This window comes from Palaemon carinicauda, chromosome 32 (genome assembly GCF_036898095.1).
Source record: "Palaemon carinicauda isolate YSFRI2023 chromosome 32, ASM3689809v2, whole genome shotgun sequence".
Lineage (NCBI taxonomy): Eukaryota > Metazoa > Arthropoda > Malacostraca > Decapoda > Palaemonidae > Palaemon > Palaemon carinicauda.
In genome coordinates this window covers 80,226,467-80,244,541 of record NC_090756.1, presented here as the reverse complement: position 1 = coordinate 80,244,541, position 18,075 = coordinate 80,226,467, and the positions used below count along the sequence as shown (strand labels likewise).

Here is an 18,075-nt window from a genome sequence, read left to right as displayed (position 1 = left end):
GGATGAACCGCACTCAGACTTAGAAGAGCCCAAGTCTACACCTCCCTCCTTAGACTTTCGTAAAGTCCTTGCCTTGTTCAGGGATTTGTATCCAGAACAGTTTGTGTCTGCAACCCCTCGCTCTCCTCCCTCCGAGTTTGCTCTGGGCATGCAGTCTGCTGCTCCTGCCTTCACCAAGCTTGTCCTCGCACGCTCATCCAAGAGAGCTTTGAGGGTTATGGGAGAGTGGTTGCAGACCAAGAAGCAACTGGGAAAGACTGCTTTCATCTTTCCCCCTACCAAGCTTGCTTCCAAATCTAGCGTCTGGTATGCCACGGGAGAGCAACCCGGCTTGGGGGTTCCTGCCTCTGCCCAGGGCGACTTTTCAAGTCTGGTTGACTCTCCCCGCAGGCTGGCTATGAGACGATCGAAGATTTGCTGGTCCTTTTCTGACATGAATCATCTGTTGAAGGGGGTCTTTCGTGCTTTTGAGATCTTCAACTTCCTCGATTGGTGTTTGGGAGCGTTAAGCAGAAAGACTTCCCCTTCGGATAAGGACTCTGCCATGCTGATCATGTCTTGCATGGACAAAGCCATTCGGGATGGGTCTGGTGAACTTGCGGCTTCTTACACGTCAGGAGTGCTTAAGAAGAGAGAACATCTTTGCTCCTTCTTGTCGTCTGGTATCACTCCTTGCCAGAAGTCGGAGTTGTTGTTTGCTCCTCTCTCCAAGTGTCTGTTTCCGGAGGAGCTGATTCAGGGGATGGCTGCCTCACTGGTCCAGAAGGATACCCATGATCTGATGGCTTCTTCTGCACGTAAGGCTAAAGCTTTACCTTCCGTGCCTAGACCTTTCCGTCCTGCAGCAGTAGACACACCAGCTACTAGGTTCATCCCGCCCTTTCGTGGCAGAACCTCCAGCAGAGGAGGTACCCGTGCCGACAGTCACCGTGGAAAATCCAAGAAGGGTTCCAAGTCCGCAAAAGGCAGGTTTTGACTGCCTTCCTCTCCAGACAGCAGTGGGAGCCAGGCTCAAGTTCTTCTGGCGAGCTTGGGAGAGCAGAGGTGCAGACGCTCAGTCTGTGAAGTGGCTAAAGGAGGGGTACAGAATTCCGTTCTGCCGCAGTCCCCCTCTAGCTACATCTCCCATCAACCTCTCTCCCAACTACAAGGAGAAGGACAAGAGGCTAGCGTTGCAACAAGAGGTGTCGCTCTTGCTACAAAAGGGAGCGGTAGTCATAGTCCGGGACCATCAATCCCCGGGCTTCTACAACCGTCTCTTCCTGGTAGCGAAGAAGACAGGAGGTTGGAGACCGGTGCTGGACGTCAGTGCTCTCAATGCTTTTGTCACCAAGCAGACGTTCACGATGGAGACGACGAAGTCGGTCCTTGCAGCGGTCAGGAAGGAGGACTGGATGGTCTCGTTAGACCTGAAAGACGCGTACTTTCACGTCCCCATCCATCCAGACTCCCAACCTTTCCTAAATTCGTCTTTGGAAAGGTCGTGTACCAATTCCAAGCCCTGTGCTTTGGCCTAAGCACGGCACCTCTTGTGTTTACCAAACTGATGAGGAATATTGCCAAATTCCTTCACTTGGCAGACATCAGAGCCTCCCTCTATTTGGACGACTGGCTTTTAAGAGCTCCGTCAAGTCGTCGCTGTCTGGAGAATCTCAGATGGACTTTGGATCTGACCAAGGAATTGGGCCTCCTGGTCAATATAGAGAAGTCCCAACTCGTCCCATCCCAGACCATTGTCTATCTAGGTATGGAGATTCAGAGTCGAGCTTTTCGGGCTTTTCCGTCGGCCCCAAGGATCAATCAAGCCCTAGAATGCATCCAGAGCATGCTGAGAAGGAACCGATGTTCAGTCAGGCAGTGGATGAGTCTAACAGGGACACTTTCATCGCTGGCCCAGTTCATCGAGTTAGGGAGACTCCACCTCCGCCCCCTTCAGTATCATCTAGCTGCTCACTGGAGAAAGGACATGACGCTAGAGGGGGTCTCAGTGCCTGTATCCGAAGAGATGAGGTCTACTCTAACGTGGTGGAAGAACAGCATTCTTCTCAAGGAAGGTCTTCCATTGGCTGTTCAGACCCCCGACCACCGTCTCTTCTCGGACGCATCGGACACGGGCTGGGGTGCGACTCTGGACGGACAGGAATGCTCGGGCACGTGGAATCAGGAGCAAAGGACACTTCACATCAATTGCAAGGAGCTTTTGGCAGTTCATCTGGCCTTGATAAACTTCAAGTCCCTCCAGCTAAGCAAGGTGGTGGAGGTGAACTCCGACAACACCACAGCCTTGGCTTACATCTCCAAGCAAGGAGGGACTCATTCGAGGAAGTTGTTCGAGATCGCAAGGGACCTCCTCATTTGGTCAAAAGATCGAAAGCTTTCGCTGGTAACGAGGTTCATTCAGGGCGACATGAATGTCATGGCAGATCGCCTCAGCCGGAAGGGTCAGGTCATCCCCACAGAGTGGACCCTTCACAAGAATGTTTGCAGCAGACTATGGGCCCTGTGGGGTCAGCCCACCATAGATCTATTCGCTACCTCGATGACCAAGAGGCTCCCGATGTATTGTTCTCCGATTCCAGACCCAGCAGCAGTTCACGTGGATGCCTTTCTGCTGGATTGGTCCCATCTAGACCTGTATGCGTTCCCTCCGTTCAAGATTGTCAACAGGGTACTTCAGAAGTTCGCTTCCCACGAAGGGACACGGTTGACGTTGGTTGTTCCCCTCTGGCCTGCGAGAGAATGGTTCACCGAGGTACTGCAATGGCTAGTGGACGTTCCCAGGACTCTTCCTCTAAGAGTGGACCTTCTGCGTCAGCCTCACGTAAAGAAGGTACACCCAAGCCTCCACGCTCTTCGTCTGACTGCCTTCAGACTATCGAAAGACTCTCAAGAGCTAGAGGCTTTTCGAAGGAGGCAGCCAGAGCGATTGCCAGAGCAAGGAGGACATCCACTCTCAGAGTCTATCAGTCAAAATGGGAAGTCTTCCGAAGCTGGTGCAAGGCGAATGCAGTTTCCTCAACCAGTACCTCTGTAACACAGATAGCTGACTTTCTGTTACATCTCAGGAATGTAAGATCCCTCTCAGCTCCTACGATCAAGGGTTACAGGAGTATGTTGGCAGCGGTCTTCCGCCACAGAGGCTTGGATCTTTCCACCAACAAAGATCTACAGGACCTTCTTAGGTCTTTTGAGACCTCTAAGGAACGTCGGTTGTCCACTCCAGGCTGGAACCTAGACGTGGTTTTAAGGTTCCTGATGTCATCAAGATTCGAACCGCTTCAATCAGCCTCTTTTAAGGATCTCACATTAAAGACTCTTTTCCTCGTTTGCTTAGCAACAGCTAAAAGAGTCAGTGAGATCCACGCCTTCAGCAGGAACATAGGTTTTACATCTGAAACGGCTACATGTTCCTTGCAGCTCGGTTTTTTGGCTAAAAACGAGCTTCCTTCCCGTCCTTGGCCCAAGTCGTTCGAGATCCCAAGCCTGTCCAACTTGGTAGGGAACGAACTAGAGAGAGTACTTTGCCCAGTAAGAGCTCTTAAGTACTATTTAAGACGGACAAAGCCATTACGAGGACAATCAGAAGCTTTATGGTGTTCTATCAAGAAGCCTGCTCTTCCGATGTCTAAGAACGCAGTTTCTTACTACATCAGGCTTCTGATTAGAGAGGCTCATTCTCATCTGAAGGAAGAAGACCTTGCTTTGCTGAAGGTAAGGACGCATGAAGTAAGAGCTGTCGCTACTTCAGTGGCCTTCAAACAGAACCGTTCTCTGCAGAGTGTTATGGATGCAACCTATTGGAGAAGCAAGTCAGTGTTCGCATCATTCTATCTCAAAGATGTCCAGTCTCTTTACGAGAACTGCTACACCCTGGGACCATTCGTAGCAGCGAGTGCAGTAGTAGGTGAGGGCTCAGCCACTACATTCCCATAATCCCATAACCTTTTTTAATCTTTCTCTTGAAATACTTTTTATTGTTGTTTTTGGGTTGTACGGAAGGCTAAGAAGTCTTCCGCATCCTGGTTGATTTGGCGGGTGGTCAAATTCTTTCTTGAGAAGCGCCTAGATTAGAGGTTGTGATGAGGTCCTTTAGTATGGGTTGCAACCCTTCATACTTCGGCACCTAGGAGTCGTTCAGCATCCTAAGAGGACCGCTAGGCTCAGTAAGGAAGACGTACTTAAAAAAGGCAGAGTAATGGTTCAAGTCGACTTCCTTACCAGGTACTTATTTATTTTATGTTTGTTATTTTGAATAACTGATAAAATGAAATACGGGATACTTAGCTTCTAATGTTAACATGTATGCTGGTCTCCACCCACCACCCTGGGTGTGAATCAGCTACATGATCATCGGGTAAGATTAATATTGAAAAATGTTATTTTCATTAGTAAAATAAATTTTTGAATATACTTACCCGATGATCATGAATTTAAGGACCCACCCTTCCTCCCCATAGAGAACCAGTGGACCGAGGAGAAAATTGAGTTCTTGTTGACAAGAAGTACTTGAGTACCTGCTCACAGATGGCGCTGTTGTGTACACCCCCACCTGTATAGCGATCGCTGGCGTATCCCGACCTTAGATTTCTGTCGGGCAACGGAGTTGACAGCTACATGATCATCGGGTAAGTATATTCAAAAATTTATTTTACTAATGAAAATAACATTTTTATGATTTTAATTGAATACTATTTAATTTTTATTTTATTTTATTTTTTATTTTTGTATACATAAATTAAATGTTACCGGCGTCAATGACTTTAGATGTCAGGATGCCTGAAAACTTTTAAATCATTCATTCATTCTGTCTATTGTCGACGTTGTTGTGGCAGGGGCTTCCGACGAGTTAGGTCAAACCCCTGCTTTGGTTCCTGATGCAGCTGAAGGCTTAGTTCCCCCCTCCGAACATCCTTCGAGGGAGGAGCTAAGTCCTACGGTCTCTCCTGCAAGTGATTCTCCCCCTCGGGGGAGTTCGCCGACAGAGACTCCTCTTCGGAGGACTGATGATGGTCTGCCTGCTGCCCCCAGAGGACGTATCAGACGGAAGGCTCACCCTCCTCTTCGCCGTAGAGGCCTTCCTTCTCCCCACAAGGGAGTTAGGAGGCGCCTCTTCGGTTCTTCACCTTCGCAGTCCCCCGCAGTGGATCCTCCCCGCCGTGCACCGACCGTTGCAGTTGCATCCCTGGACCTCTCTGCTGATCGTTCACGATATCCTTCGCTTGCCTGACCTTCGGACCTGCTGTCTCCGTTCCTGGCTGCTGACGCGCTGTGGGCGCCCACGCTCCCCGTTATCCAATGGGCATCGGTCCCTTCGGGGCAAAAGGGGCTTTCTCACATCGTGAGTAAGTCCCTTAAGCACCAGGTATCCCCTGCGCGCCAACGTTCTCCTGCGCGCTCGCACGCAATTGGACGCAAGTGCTCGCCTGCTGTGAAGTCTTCTCACCGTAGACCTTCACCTTTAGAGACAACGCCCCAGCGACCTCCTGCAGCTGAGACTACGCGCCAGCGTTCTCATGCTCGCCAGCGCTCTCCTGCTCGCCAGCGTTCTCTTGTACGCCAGCGATCTTCTCCACGCCAGCGCACAACTGCGCGCCCTCATCTTGATGCGCGCCACGCGCACCCACGATCTCCTGCTCGCCAGCGTTCGCCTGCGCGCCAAGGTTCACCTGCGCGCCCACGATCTCCTGATCTGGGCGCAGGAGGGTCTCCTACGCGCCGTCGGACCTCGCCTGCTCGTCAACTATCGCCTACGCGCCATCGTGCGCAGTCATCAGTTCCTGCTGTGCGCCCTTTTGCGCGCTAACGCGCTAGGGGTAATTCCCCTGCGCGTGTGCATTTTCCTAGAGCCCGTCGAGATCTTGCGCGCCCACGCGAGCGAACAATCACTTCTGTGCGCGCAAGTGCTTGCACACCCTTCTGCGCTTCCTCTTCCTTCACCAGATCGCGCAACCGCGCGCCACCGATCTTCTGATCACCCGCTCGCTCCATCGCTCTCCAGCGCGCCAACACGCCCACTCGCCCTCTCATAGATCGCCTGCATGCCTCCTCGCCTGTACGTAGTCGCTCGCCTACGCCCCCTGCGCGCCATCGCTCGCCTGCGCGCCATCGCTAGCCTGCGCTCCATCGCTCGCCCACGTGCATGCGCCCTTGCCATCATCTCCGCGCTCGTGCACGCGCACCAGGCAAAATCCTATCGCGCGAATCCAGCGCGATTCCCATTGGGAAGCGCAACGCGAGCCACCGCGCGAGCCACCGCGCGAGCCTACAGGAACGAGAGCTGCCAGGTCGTCGTCGTCCTCACGTTCCCCCCCCCACAAGCACAAGCGCAGACCAGCGCGCTCGCAGGAGGGAGGAAAGTCTCCAGATAGGTCCAGGAACCAACCTTCTTCTTCTTCCCTCTCTTTTCAGGCAGGCCCAGTTGTCGTTTCTACTCCGAAGGATCGCCCGATCCCCTTCCCTCCAGAGGGAGTCTCTGACAGCGCAGCTGTCATTAAGCAGCCATGGTTCGGGTCCCTCATCAGAGCTGTCGTGCAGGCTGTCAAACCTGCCTTTGCTAAGATGGGCCTCAAATCAATGGCGGCTCCGACCCCACTGAAGGGGAAGAGAGGAGTAGAAGTTGTGGTAACTTCTCCAAGGGTCAAACTGGCTCCTCGGACATCTTTGAGGAAGGCTCCTTTCCTCCCCCCCCCCCCCCCCGACTTTCTCTCCCTCTCCTGTGGACGAGGATTTTCCGTCCTCAGGGGAATCTTCCGAGGTGAGGCGTTCTCCCATCGCACCAATGGGAGAAACCCCGCCTCGCGCAGGAGAATCGTCCCGGGTTGGGCGGAGAAGAGCCCTCAGACGTCGTTGTTGGAGTCCTGTATTCCTCCCAGGAGGGAACCTAAGGACTCCAAGACAGTCCCCAAGTCATCCTCAAGAATTCGCCCAGAGCCAACAAGACCCGCAGAGAACTTCTACGTGCCCCCCCCCCCAAGAAGAGCCTTTGGGGACGGGAGACTTTGCTGCCAGTTCTCCAGGAGGGGAGCCACAGGAGTCGGAGCATGCCTTCTGGCAGGTTCTGACCCTGATGAGGCATCTCAACAGGTTTCCTGATCCTGAGATTCCTCCTCGAGAGGGCAAGGACACGGTCCTGGACCGAGTCTTTAGCACTCAGAAGCCCGCTAAGGCCAGTGCAGCTTTGTCCTGGTCCCAAGGGGTGAAGAGTGCCAGGGATAAGGTTGAGGGCCAACTCTCCGAGCTCGCCTCCTCCAGCCGTTCCACTGCTCGCAACAAGCTCCTCCCTCCTCCTCGTATCCACCAGAGAAGGTACTTTGAGATCATGGAGGAGTCTTGTTTAGCTCTTCCCTTGCACCACTCTGTGGAAGAGCTTACCAAGGGAGTCCCTCTTGTGAGACACTCTAGCCGGCAAGTGACTTTCTCGGCGACAGAGATCCTAAGCCAGGAGAAGGTTACGAAGTGTGCCATGCAGGCTACTTCGTGGTTGGACATCTGGCTGGGGTCTCTTGGCATCCTGTTGCGATCCGAAGACCTGTCTAAGGAGAGCACCAGGAAGGCCCTGGAGACCTTCCTCCTCTCCGGCACCCGCACCATTGAGTTTCTGGCCCAGTAAGTCACGAACTTGTGGGCCAATTCGATCCTGAAACGACGTGATGCGGTGGCAGAGAGGTTCCACGCCAAGGTCCCAACCGTCGAGGTCAGCAGGCTCAGACATTCTTCCATTTTGGGGAAGAATTTGTTTGAGCCTAAAGACGTGGAACAGGCAACCGAGAGGTGGAGGAAGTCCAACCAGGACTTCCTCCTTCATAGGGCTCTTACATCGAAGCCCTATAAACCTCCAGCACCTCAACAACCTCGCCTGTCCAAGACGATGAAACCAGCTGTGGCAGCAAAGACAACGGTGTCGAAGCCCTTTCCTGTCAAAGACAAGAAAGGCAAAAAGTCCGCCAGGGGAGGCAAGAATCCTAGAGGGAGTGGCCGAGGCGGCAAACACTAGGATTGGCAATTCCTCTGCATGTCCACCAGTGGGGGGATGCCTTCAAAGATGCACAGACTGGTGATAGCAACTCGGGGCTGATTCCTGGACGATTTCAGTAATCAGTCGGGGATATCGCATCCCGTTCATAACATCTCTACCTCCCCTGACAGCGGATCTAGTGTCGTTGAGCTCCTTTGCCATGGGATCGGTAAGGGAGCAAGCCCTACGGGCAGATGTCGAGACCATGTTAAAGAAGGGCGCTCTCCAGGAGGTCGTCGACGGTTCCCCAGGCTTCTTCAGTCGACTCTTTCTTGAAAAGGTGTCTGGAGGCTGGAGACCAGTCATCGACCTCTCAGCCCTGAACAGGTTTGTCAAACAAACCCCGTTCAGCATGAAGACGGCGGACACGGTCAGACTTGCGGTGAGACCACAAGACTTCATGTGTACACTGGACCTGAAGGACGCGTACTTCCAGATCTCAATCCATCGGTCTTCAAGGAAGTACTCAAGATTCAGCCCAGACAACCAGATCTACCAGTTCAAGGTGCTGTGTTTCGGTCTCTCCAGAGCACCTCAGGTATTCACCAGTGTTCACCCTGATTTCCTCGTGGGCACACAGGATCGGCATCCGTCTCCTCCGTTATCTGGACGACTGGCTGATCCTGGCAGACTCGGAGTCGACCCTTCTTCGACACTGAGACAAACTTCTGGGACTTTGCCAAGATATAGGGATCATGGTAAATCTCGAGAAGTCTTCTCTGCTCCCAACTCAGCGACTGGTATATCTAGGCATGATCTTGGACACCAATCTCCACAAAGCCTTCCCATCAGACGACAGGATAGCAAGGCTGAGGAGGGTCGCAGATCCTTTCCTCAGACAAGAAGAACTCCCAGCCCAATCGTGGTTACGTTTCCTCGGTCACCTTTCTTCACTGGCCAGTCTAGTTCCAAATGGTCGCCTCAGGATGAGATCCCTGCAATGGTGACTAAAGTCCCAGTGGAATCAAGGACAAGATTCCCCGGACGTCTTGGTCCCTATGGGTCCTGCGGAACAGATGGACCTTCATTGGTGGGTGACGGACGAAAACCTACAAAAGGGATTGGATCTTCTCGTCCTCCCCCCGGATTTGATGCTGTTCTCGGACGCCTCAAAAAACAGGTGGGGGGGGGCCCATGTTCTGAACCACAGGACCTCAGGCCTCTGGTCAGAATCAGAAAAGTGCCTCCACATAAACATGCTAGAAATGAAGGCCGTATACCTGGCACTTCAACAGTTCCAACAATACCTGGCAGGTCACTCCGTGGTGGTGATGAGCGACAACACCACGGTAGTGGCTTACATCAACAAGCAGGGAGGTACCTTTTCAGAGCAGCTATCCCATCTGGCAGTAGAGATACTGAGATGGACCGAAGTCTTCTCGATTCCACTATCAGCTCGCTTCATTCCAGGCAAGAGGAATGTGCTCGCCGACAGTCTGAGCAGGGCATCTCAGATAGTGAGTACCGAGTGGTCTTGGATCGTTTAGTAGCCAACAAAGTCCTGACTTTGTGGGGTTCCCCGACGGTGGATCTGTTCGCGACAGCTTTGAATTTCAAGCTTCCGGTGTACTGCTCCCCAGTCCCGGACCCCAAGGCACTCTGTCAAGATGCCTTCCAACAACGGTGGGACAACATCGACGTTTACGCCTTTCCCCCGTTCTGTCTGATGAGAAGGGTACTCAACAAGACCAGAATATTGGTCAACCTTTCGATGACCTTGATAGCTCCGCTATGGCATCATGCAGAGTGGTTCCTGGACCTTCTTCAGCTCCTGACAGAACTCCCGAGAGAACTTCCTTCTCAACGCGAGCTACTCAGACAACCCCATGCCAACATCTTCCACAAAGCCGTAGCATCGCTGCGGGTTCACGCCCGGAGACTATCCAGCGTCTCCTCACAGAGAGAGGCTTTTCGCAATAAGTTGCTGAAAGGATGTCTCGTCACCTGCGAAAGTCATCCGCAGGGGTCTACCAGGCAAAGTGGAGAGTCTTCTGTGGTTGGTGTCGTGGAAAGGGTATCTCTCCACTCGATGCCACTATACCAGCAATAGCAGAGTTTCTCGTGTATTTGCGGGAAGAAATGCGCCTTTCGGTCTCGGCAGTGAAAGGCTATCGCTCAGCCTTAAGTCTTGCCTTCAGGCTCAAAGTAGTGGACATTTCCTCTTCGCTGGAACTTTCTCTACTCATATGAAGTTATGAACTTACCTGCCCTCAGTCGGAAGTGAGACCTCCTCCATGGAACGTGGTTCGAGTCCTCAGGTCTCTTAAGAGACCTCCTTTCGAACCATTACGCCAGGCTTCTGATCGCCACCTGACTTGGAAGACAGTATTCCTACTTGCTTTGGCCTCGGCCAAGCGAGTCTGTAAACTTTATGGTCTCTTGTATGACATCGCCCATTCAAGGGGATGGTGGGAGGTAACGTTCAGATTCGTCCCTTAGTTTGTTGCTAAGACTCAAAATCCAGGATTGCCGGACCCTCGGTTCGATTCTTTCCGGATTTCGAGTCTCAGTTCTGTAACAGATGACCCAGACCATCTCCTACTGTACCCAGTAAGGAGTCTTAGGCTCTATCTTAAGAGAACAGCTGCAATTCGTCCTCGGGTGCAAGTATTATTCGTGAGCTCGGGAAGGACGAAGAGGAGGGTCATTAAGAATACAATCTCAGTGTGGATTCGCAGGGTTATCCATCATTCCCTGAATCCCGACCCTCCTCCGTCACGTCGCCCTAGAGCACATGTCAGTGGCATTGCTACGTCCCTGGCATTCAAGAAGAATTCCTCAGTGACGCAGGTTTTACAAGCAGGGGTTTGGAAGCGTCAAACGACCTTCACAGCCCACTACCTGCAAGACGTGACCCACAGGAGGCTCGATACGTTTTCTATCGGCCCTCTGTTGGCTGCACAACTGCTGGTTTAAACCTCAGGCTCTTCAATGGACAAGTAGTAGAAGGTTGAGGTCATTGTTACCCGGTTTTAGTCTGCATGAATGAAAAGGTATGCCTGGCCCGTATTCTTTTCTTCATTCTCCCCTCTCTTGGGGAAAGCAGCATCCTGGGTTCTCTGCACAGCTGACCTCAAACCACTGCAGGTAAACCATGTTTCCTTGTGTTCCTAGTATTAAGATAATGCTGTCACGTCCCCATACCCTTACGAGGTGATATTGGGAACGTCCTATCCTAGAATTCCATCTAAAGGACTTCAGGTCAACTTCCTAGGACGAGTCACACTTCATTCCATCAAACACAAGCTTACGTAGAGGCCGCGGTCCTTGCAGAGCAAGGCACTTGCGAGGTGCAGGGACTCCTTATCTTGAGCACTGACACACTCAGATACTGAGTCCCCGGGCAAAAAGCCAAAATCCAGTAACGGCTGGGACTTACCACCCTACCTAAGGGTTAAGTCACCCATATTAAATATCGTGGTTTGTATGTCGGTTATGGAACAAATGACAAATTCGTAGGTAATTTGTATTTTTCCTAACCATACAAACCTTAGCTATTTAATCAAACTTGCACGCCAGCCCTGTCCCCCGGGAAGTCCTACCTCTGAGCAAAGTGAGCTAGTCACAGGTGTGTGAGGGGGGGAGGGGTAGCTAGCTACCCCTCCCTACCCCCTCGCTACCTAGTGAGGGGGTAGTAAACCCTCGTTAAAATTCTAATGGCTCGTCATTTCAGCTACGCCGAAAGTAACACCCATATCAAATAGCTAAGGTTTGTATGGTTAGGAAAAATACAAATTATCTACGATTTTGTCATTTAAGGATATTCGCGCCAGGAGTTAGAATTCTGGAGACCTAAAGGTCAATTCTCTGGGAGTATCACTGTAGTAAAATATCCCTTAGAAAGCTGCCTTAAGGAACCTTCCATCAGGATGATATGGCTGAACCAATATATATATATGTATATATATATATATATATATATATATATATATATATATATACATATATATATATATACATATATATATATATATATATATACATATATATATATATATACATATATATATACATATATATATATATACATATATATATATATATACATATATATATATATATATATATATACATATATATATACATATATATATATACATATATTGTACCACTATATAAGGGTAAGGGAGATGTGCATGAGTGTTGTAATTCAAGAGGTATTAGTTTGTTGAGTGTAGTTGGAAAAGTGTATGGTAGAATACTGATTAATAGGATTAAGGATAAAACAGAGAATGCAATTTTGGAAGTACAGGGTGGTTTTAGAAGAGGTAGGGGTTGTATGAATCAGATTTTTACAGTTAGGCAGATATGCGAGAAATATTTAGCAAAAGGTAAGGAAGTGTATGTTGCGTTTATGGATCTGGAGAAAGCATATGATAGAGTTGATAGGGAAGCAATGTGGAATGTGATGAGGTTATATGGAGTTGGTGGAAGGTTGCTGCAAGCAGTGAAAAGTTTCTACAAAGGTAGTAAAGCATGTGTTAGAATAGGAAATGAAGTGAGCGATTGGTTTCCGGTGAGAGTGGGGCTGAGACAGGGATGTGTGATGTCGCCGTGGTTGTTTAACTTGTATGTTGATGGAGTGGTGAGAGAGGTGAATGCTCGAGTGCTTGGACGAGGATTAAAACTGGTAGGCGAGAATGATCATGAATGGGAGGTAAATCAGTTGTTGTTTGCGGATGATACTGTACTGGTAGCAGACACAGAAGAGAAGCTTGACCGACTAGTGACAGAATTTGGAAGGGTGTGTGAGAGAAGGAAGTTGAGAGTTAATGTGGGTAAGAGTAAGGTTATGAGATGTACGAGAAGGGAAGGTGGTGCAAGGTTGAATGTCATGTTGAATGGAGAGTTACTTGAGGAGGTGGATCAGTTTAAGTACTTGGGGTCTGTTGTTGCAGCAAATGGTGGAGTGGAAGCAGATGTACGTCAGAGAGTGAATGAAGGTTGCAAAGTGTTGGGGGCAGTTAAGGGAGTAGTAAAAAATAGAGGATTGGGCATGAATGTAAAGAGAGTTCTGTATGAGAAAGTGATTGTACCAACTGTGATGTATGGATCGGAGTTGTGGGGAATGAAAGTGATGGAGAGACAGAAATTGAATGTGTTTGAGATGAAGTGTCTGAGGAGTATGGCTGGTGTATCTCGAGTAGATAGGGTTAGGAACGAAGTGGTGAGGGTGAGAACGGGTGTAAGAAATGAGTTAGCGGCTAGAGTGGATATGAATGTGTTGAGGTGGTTTGGCCATGTTGAGAGAATGGAAAATGGCTGTCTGCTAAAGAAGGTGATGAATGCAAGAGTTGATGGGAGAAGTACAAGAGGAAGGCCAAGGTTTGGGTGGATGGATGGTGTGAAGAAAGCTCTGGGTGATAGGAGGATAGATGTGAGAGAGGCAAGAGAGCGTGCTAGAAATAGGAATGAATGGCGAGCGATTGTGACGCAGTTCCGGTAGGCCCTGCTGCTTCCTCCGGTGCCTTAGATGACCGCGGAGGTAGCAGCAGTAGGGGACTCAGCAGTATGAAGCTTCATCTGTGGTGGAAATGTGGGAGGTTGGGCTGTGGCACCCTAGCAGTACCAGCTGAACTCGGCTGAGTCCCTGGTTAGGCTGGAGGAACGTAGAGAGTAGAGGTCCCCTTTTTGTTTTGTTTCTTGTTGTTGTTGGCTACCCCCCAAAATTGGGGGAAGTGCCTTTGGTATATGTATGTATGTATATATATATACATATATATATATATATATATATATATATATATATATATATACATATATATATATATATATATATATATATATATATATATATATATACATATATATATATACATATACATATATATATACATATATATATATATATATATATATATATATATATACATATATATATATATATACATATATATATACATATATATATACATATATATATATATATATATATATATATATATATATATACATATATATATATATATATATATATATATATATATACATATATATATATATATATATATATATATATATATACATATATATATATATATATATATATATATATACATATATATATATATATATATATATATATATATATATATATATACACATATATAGATATATATATATATATATCTATAGATATAGATATATAGATATATATATATAGATATATATATATAGATATATATATATATATAGATATATATATATATATATATATATATATATATATATATATATATGCGTAAAAATCACAGGAAAACGTGATGCTCAGATGCAGAAGAACCACAGGGAAAATGAAAATACGAAATATACGATTAAGTCCTGACTAATTTCGTGATACTTCTTCAGTCCTCTGAAGAAGTATCACGAAACTAGTCAGGACTTAATCGTATATTTCGTATTTTCATTTTTCTTGTGGTTCTTCTGCTTTATATATATATATATATATATATATATATATATATATATATATATATATATATATATATATATATATATATATATATATATACACGGGCGGGTCTAGGGTTTCTTGTTCCCTAGGCTAATATTTTAATTTGCGCCCCCAGGCCCACCAGCTAGGAGGTTTGGGGTGAGCAGTAGCCAGTAGCTCCCCATCCCGCCCTTCGGGTGACATTTCAGGATAGTTTAATTGTAAATCCAGCTACCAAATATTAAGTTGAAATGCATTATGCGCACACACACACACACATATATATATATATATATATTTTATATATATATATATATATATATATATATATATATATATATATATATATATATATATATATATATATTAAATCTAAGTTAAAGTTTACAACAATTCCATCATTATTTTTGAATATGTAATCATTGCAAGGGCAATTTTGATGCCTATAAATATTATATAATTAATGTTTTCATAACATTATATTGAAAATGGCATTAGATAGAGCAAAACAATGATTTTGCCTATAATCTATTTAAAAAATTGTTATTTAAGGGAAATGTGCATCTGATAGTGAAGTTATGATTGAGTATATAACAAATCAACAATGAATTATACAAATATGAAAATGAATGTTTTGAGTTATTAGTTCTCTAAAACTTCAATCAGGGATAAGAAAATGTAAGTGGTGAAGAAAGCCGACTCATTTTCCTTCCATTTGAGTGTTTCCTTAGCTGAAAAAGGGGGAAAAATAAAACATGGTCTCTATAACATATTTTTTCATTCATTAATAGAACAAATCTTAAGTAACTAAAATCTCCTAACTAAACTATTAAAAAAAAAAAAGACTAGATTTCAATGTACTGAAAGGAACTGAAAGCTATGTACGTAGAAAATGTATAATATTGATCTCAGTTATTGAAGAGAATGAGATATTCTCTTCATAACTATGAACTGAATTATTAACAAAAAGACTAGAAATCAAAGTAGTGAGAATAATTAATAATTCTGAAGTAAACATGAAGATAACTCAGAAACAATTGTTTAAATTTTATATTATTAGGAACTGCTTACAATTACAACTTTCAATTATAATGTAATTGTAACTTTATACTAAAATTAATCAGTATCTGTCAATGGCAGAAATGAGAAATTCAATTTCAGTGAGCACTGAGTCTTTCTAGTTTCTTGGCTACAACTACAGATAACTAAAAAGGTGCTTTCCGTGCCTTTTTCTTGGCAAAATCAGCCACTAGATTCTTTAGATCAACTTTCTGTGCGATCTCGTTCTCAATAGAGACCATAGCTAGACCTACAAGTCTTTTTTTCTCTCATTGTAGACCGCAAATACGTCTTAATTAATTTTAATTTTGAGAAGCTTCTCTCACCGCTTGCCACAGTAACAGGCAAAGTTAGCAGAATGCGCAAGGCAACAAATGTGTTGGGTACACTGTGAACTAGCCCTTGTTCACAAATGAACTTTAAAACATCCAGGGGAGTGAGTGTCAGGCTGAAGGCGGCGTGCAACTGCCTGAAGTTCATGACACAACTCAGTGGCATCTATGTCCTTGCTTTCTCCATCTCGTAGTGCTGTTTCCAGCTTGGTGCAATGTTCCATAAGTTGTGTGTTTGTTATCCCATTAAGTGATTTCACATCATACAGGAAACCAAAAACAGACTTCATCTGCTGCAGTTGCTGAAAACGTTCCAGTACAGAATTGATGGCAACATCGAGTACAGCAAAATAGAAGTTAAGTTCACTTTTGCATTCTGCACTGGTGTGTCTTTTCCTTCATAGTCAAACTGCCTTTTCTTTTTCCTAAGACGAACGGAATCTGCAACAAAAACTGGGTCCATCTCCAAATCATTAGCCAATTCAGTAGCATCAACTAGTACCTTTTCAAACTCTGTATCACTTCTTCTCTCTTCTAGAAACATTCTAGTGCATTCCAGTTGTTTTAATGCTGATGAAATATCATTTTCTTTTCCTTGTAGTTGCTTGCTGGTAATGTTTATTTAAAATAGAATGTCATACCAAATGATCAATGAAACCAAAAATTTGAATGTTGCAATGCCATTTGCAAGAGCTTTAGCTTCTGCACTTGTGGAATTTCCAGATGATCCAAGGAGAGTAGAATCTGTTGCCATTTCATTTAGAGCATCATATATGTCACCAATTTGGTAATGGATGGGTTTTAGTGCATCTATCCGACTCTCCCATCGTGTTTCACTCAGAGGTTTTACTGTTAAGCTTTGTACATGACGTTTCAGTACATCCCAACGATGAGTTGAGGCTGAGAAGAATACATAGAGCTTTTGTATCAGGTCAGAAAAATTAGTTGCTTCTAAGCAGCAACTTGCGGCATCATTCACCACAAGATTTAATGTGTGTTCTGAGCATGGCACGAACAGCGCCCTGGGATTTCTTTGAAGGATTTTCTTCTGTACACTATTGTGCTTGCCTCTCATATTGCTGCCATTATCATAACCTTGACCTCGCAAGTTGTCAATGCACAGATCCATTTTCTTGAACTCTTCCAGAATAGTTTCAGCCATGAATGCACCAGTGGTTTCTTGTAGGGGCACATAACCCAAGAAATGTTCTCTCACAGCCATCACAGCATTATCTTCATCAACTTGAACAAACCTGATTATGACTGTCATTTGCTCCACATGACTTACATCAGGTGTGCTGTCCAAAATTATTGAAAAATATTTTGCAGCATGTGCATTTTTCAGAATTTCTTCCTTAATAGTATTTGCTAATATGTCTATCAATTCATTCTGAATGTTTTTTTCCTAGATAATGTACATGTGTTTGTTCATTCCTTATCTTCCGCAGATGTTCACTTATAACTGGATTAAACAATCCCATTAGTTCTACAAACTTTAAAAAATTTCTATTTCCTGCACTGTACAATTTTTCATTTGTTCCTCGAAAAGAGAGATTCTACACACCAAGTACCCTTACTAAGGCAATAAGTCATTTCAAGATTTGTTGCCAATAATTTTCAACTCTTTCTCTTGCACACTGGGTTTCATCATCTATTGTTTTGTGTTTCTTCAAACACTGCTCAAGCTCTTTCCACTTACCCACATAGTCCAAATGATCAGGTAATTTTTCATGTGATGACAGTAATGATGACAAGTTTTTCCAGTCTCATAATCCAATACAAGAAAGTGAAGAAATGCGTTTCATGCCAAACAGCTTGCAACAGAAACACATTACAGAATCAGTTGACACTGAATATTGTAGCCACTTTCGGTGCATAACTTCTCCATTGGGTAAATGTTTTTGATAATGGAAGCTCGAACAACTTTCTCTGGTTTTTATCACTTGGAAACCTGATATCCAATATCTGCATGGGTCCATGTTGCACTAGTTACTGCCTTAACTGATCTTCATGGCTAGTCCATGTTGCTGGATCACTCTAGTCTATATCAGTTAGTGTAGGCCTACCAGAGTGCTTCATTTGTGTGTTACTTTCTTCATCCTTGGTCACTGTGCCTTCATTTTCAGACTTATCTTTGTCTGCAGTTTCCTGAACGTTTACTTCAGTCTCTGATTTTTCTTGTGTACTGGTGCTGTTTCCAGCTTCTATCATCTTACTGTTAGCTGTCTCTGGTTCAT

General features: G+C 45.8%; 2 protein-coding genes across 10 annotated transcripts in view; one reads left to right on the top strand and one right to left on the bottom strand.

Moving 5' to 3' along the window:
* LOC137625406 (zinc finger protein OZF-like) overlaps positions 1 to 18,075 on the top strand; it is a 385,590-nt gene that overhangs the window by 243,021 nt on the left and 124,494 nt on the right. The gene's annotated exons all lie outside the window — the stretch shown is intronic.
* The window catches only part of LOC137625677 (zinc finger MYM-type protein 1-like), a 2,170-nt gene continuing 7 nt past the window's right edge, over positions 15,913 to 18,075 (bottom strand). Inside the window, exons 1-4 of the mRNA XM_068356587.1 lie at positions 17,905 to 18,075; positions 16,480 to 17,215; positions 16,275 to 16,446; positions 15,913 to 16,140 (exon numbers count right to left, since the gene is read on the bottom strand). The exon at positions 17,905 to 18,075 is cut by the window's right edge and continues 7 nt beyond it. Coding sequence (XP_068212688.1) covers positions 15,913 to 16,140; positions 16,275 to 16,446; positions 16,480 to 17,215; positions 17,905 to 18,075 — 1,307 coding nt within the window. The remainder of the gene's footprint in view (positions 16,141 to 16,274; positions 16,447 to 16,479; positions 17,216 to 17,904) is intronic.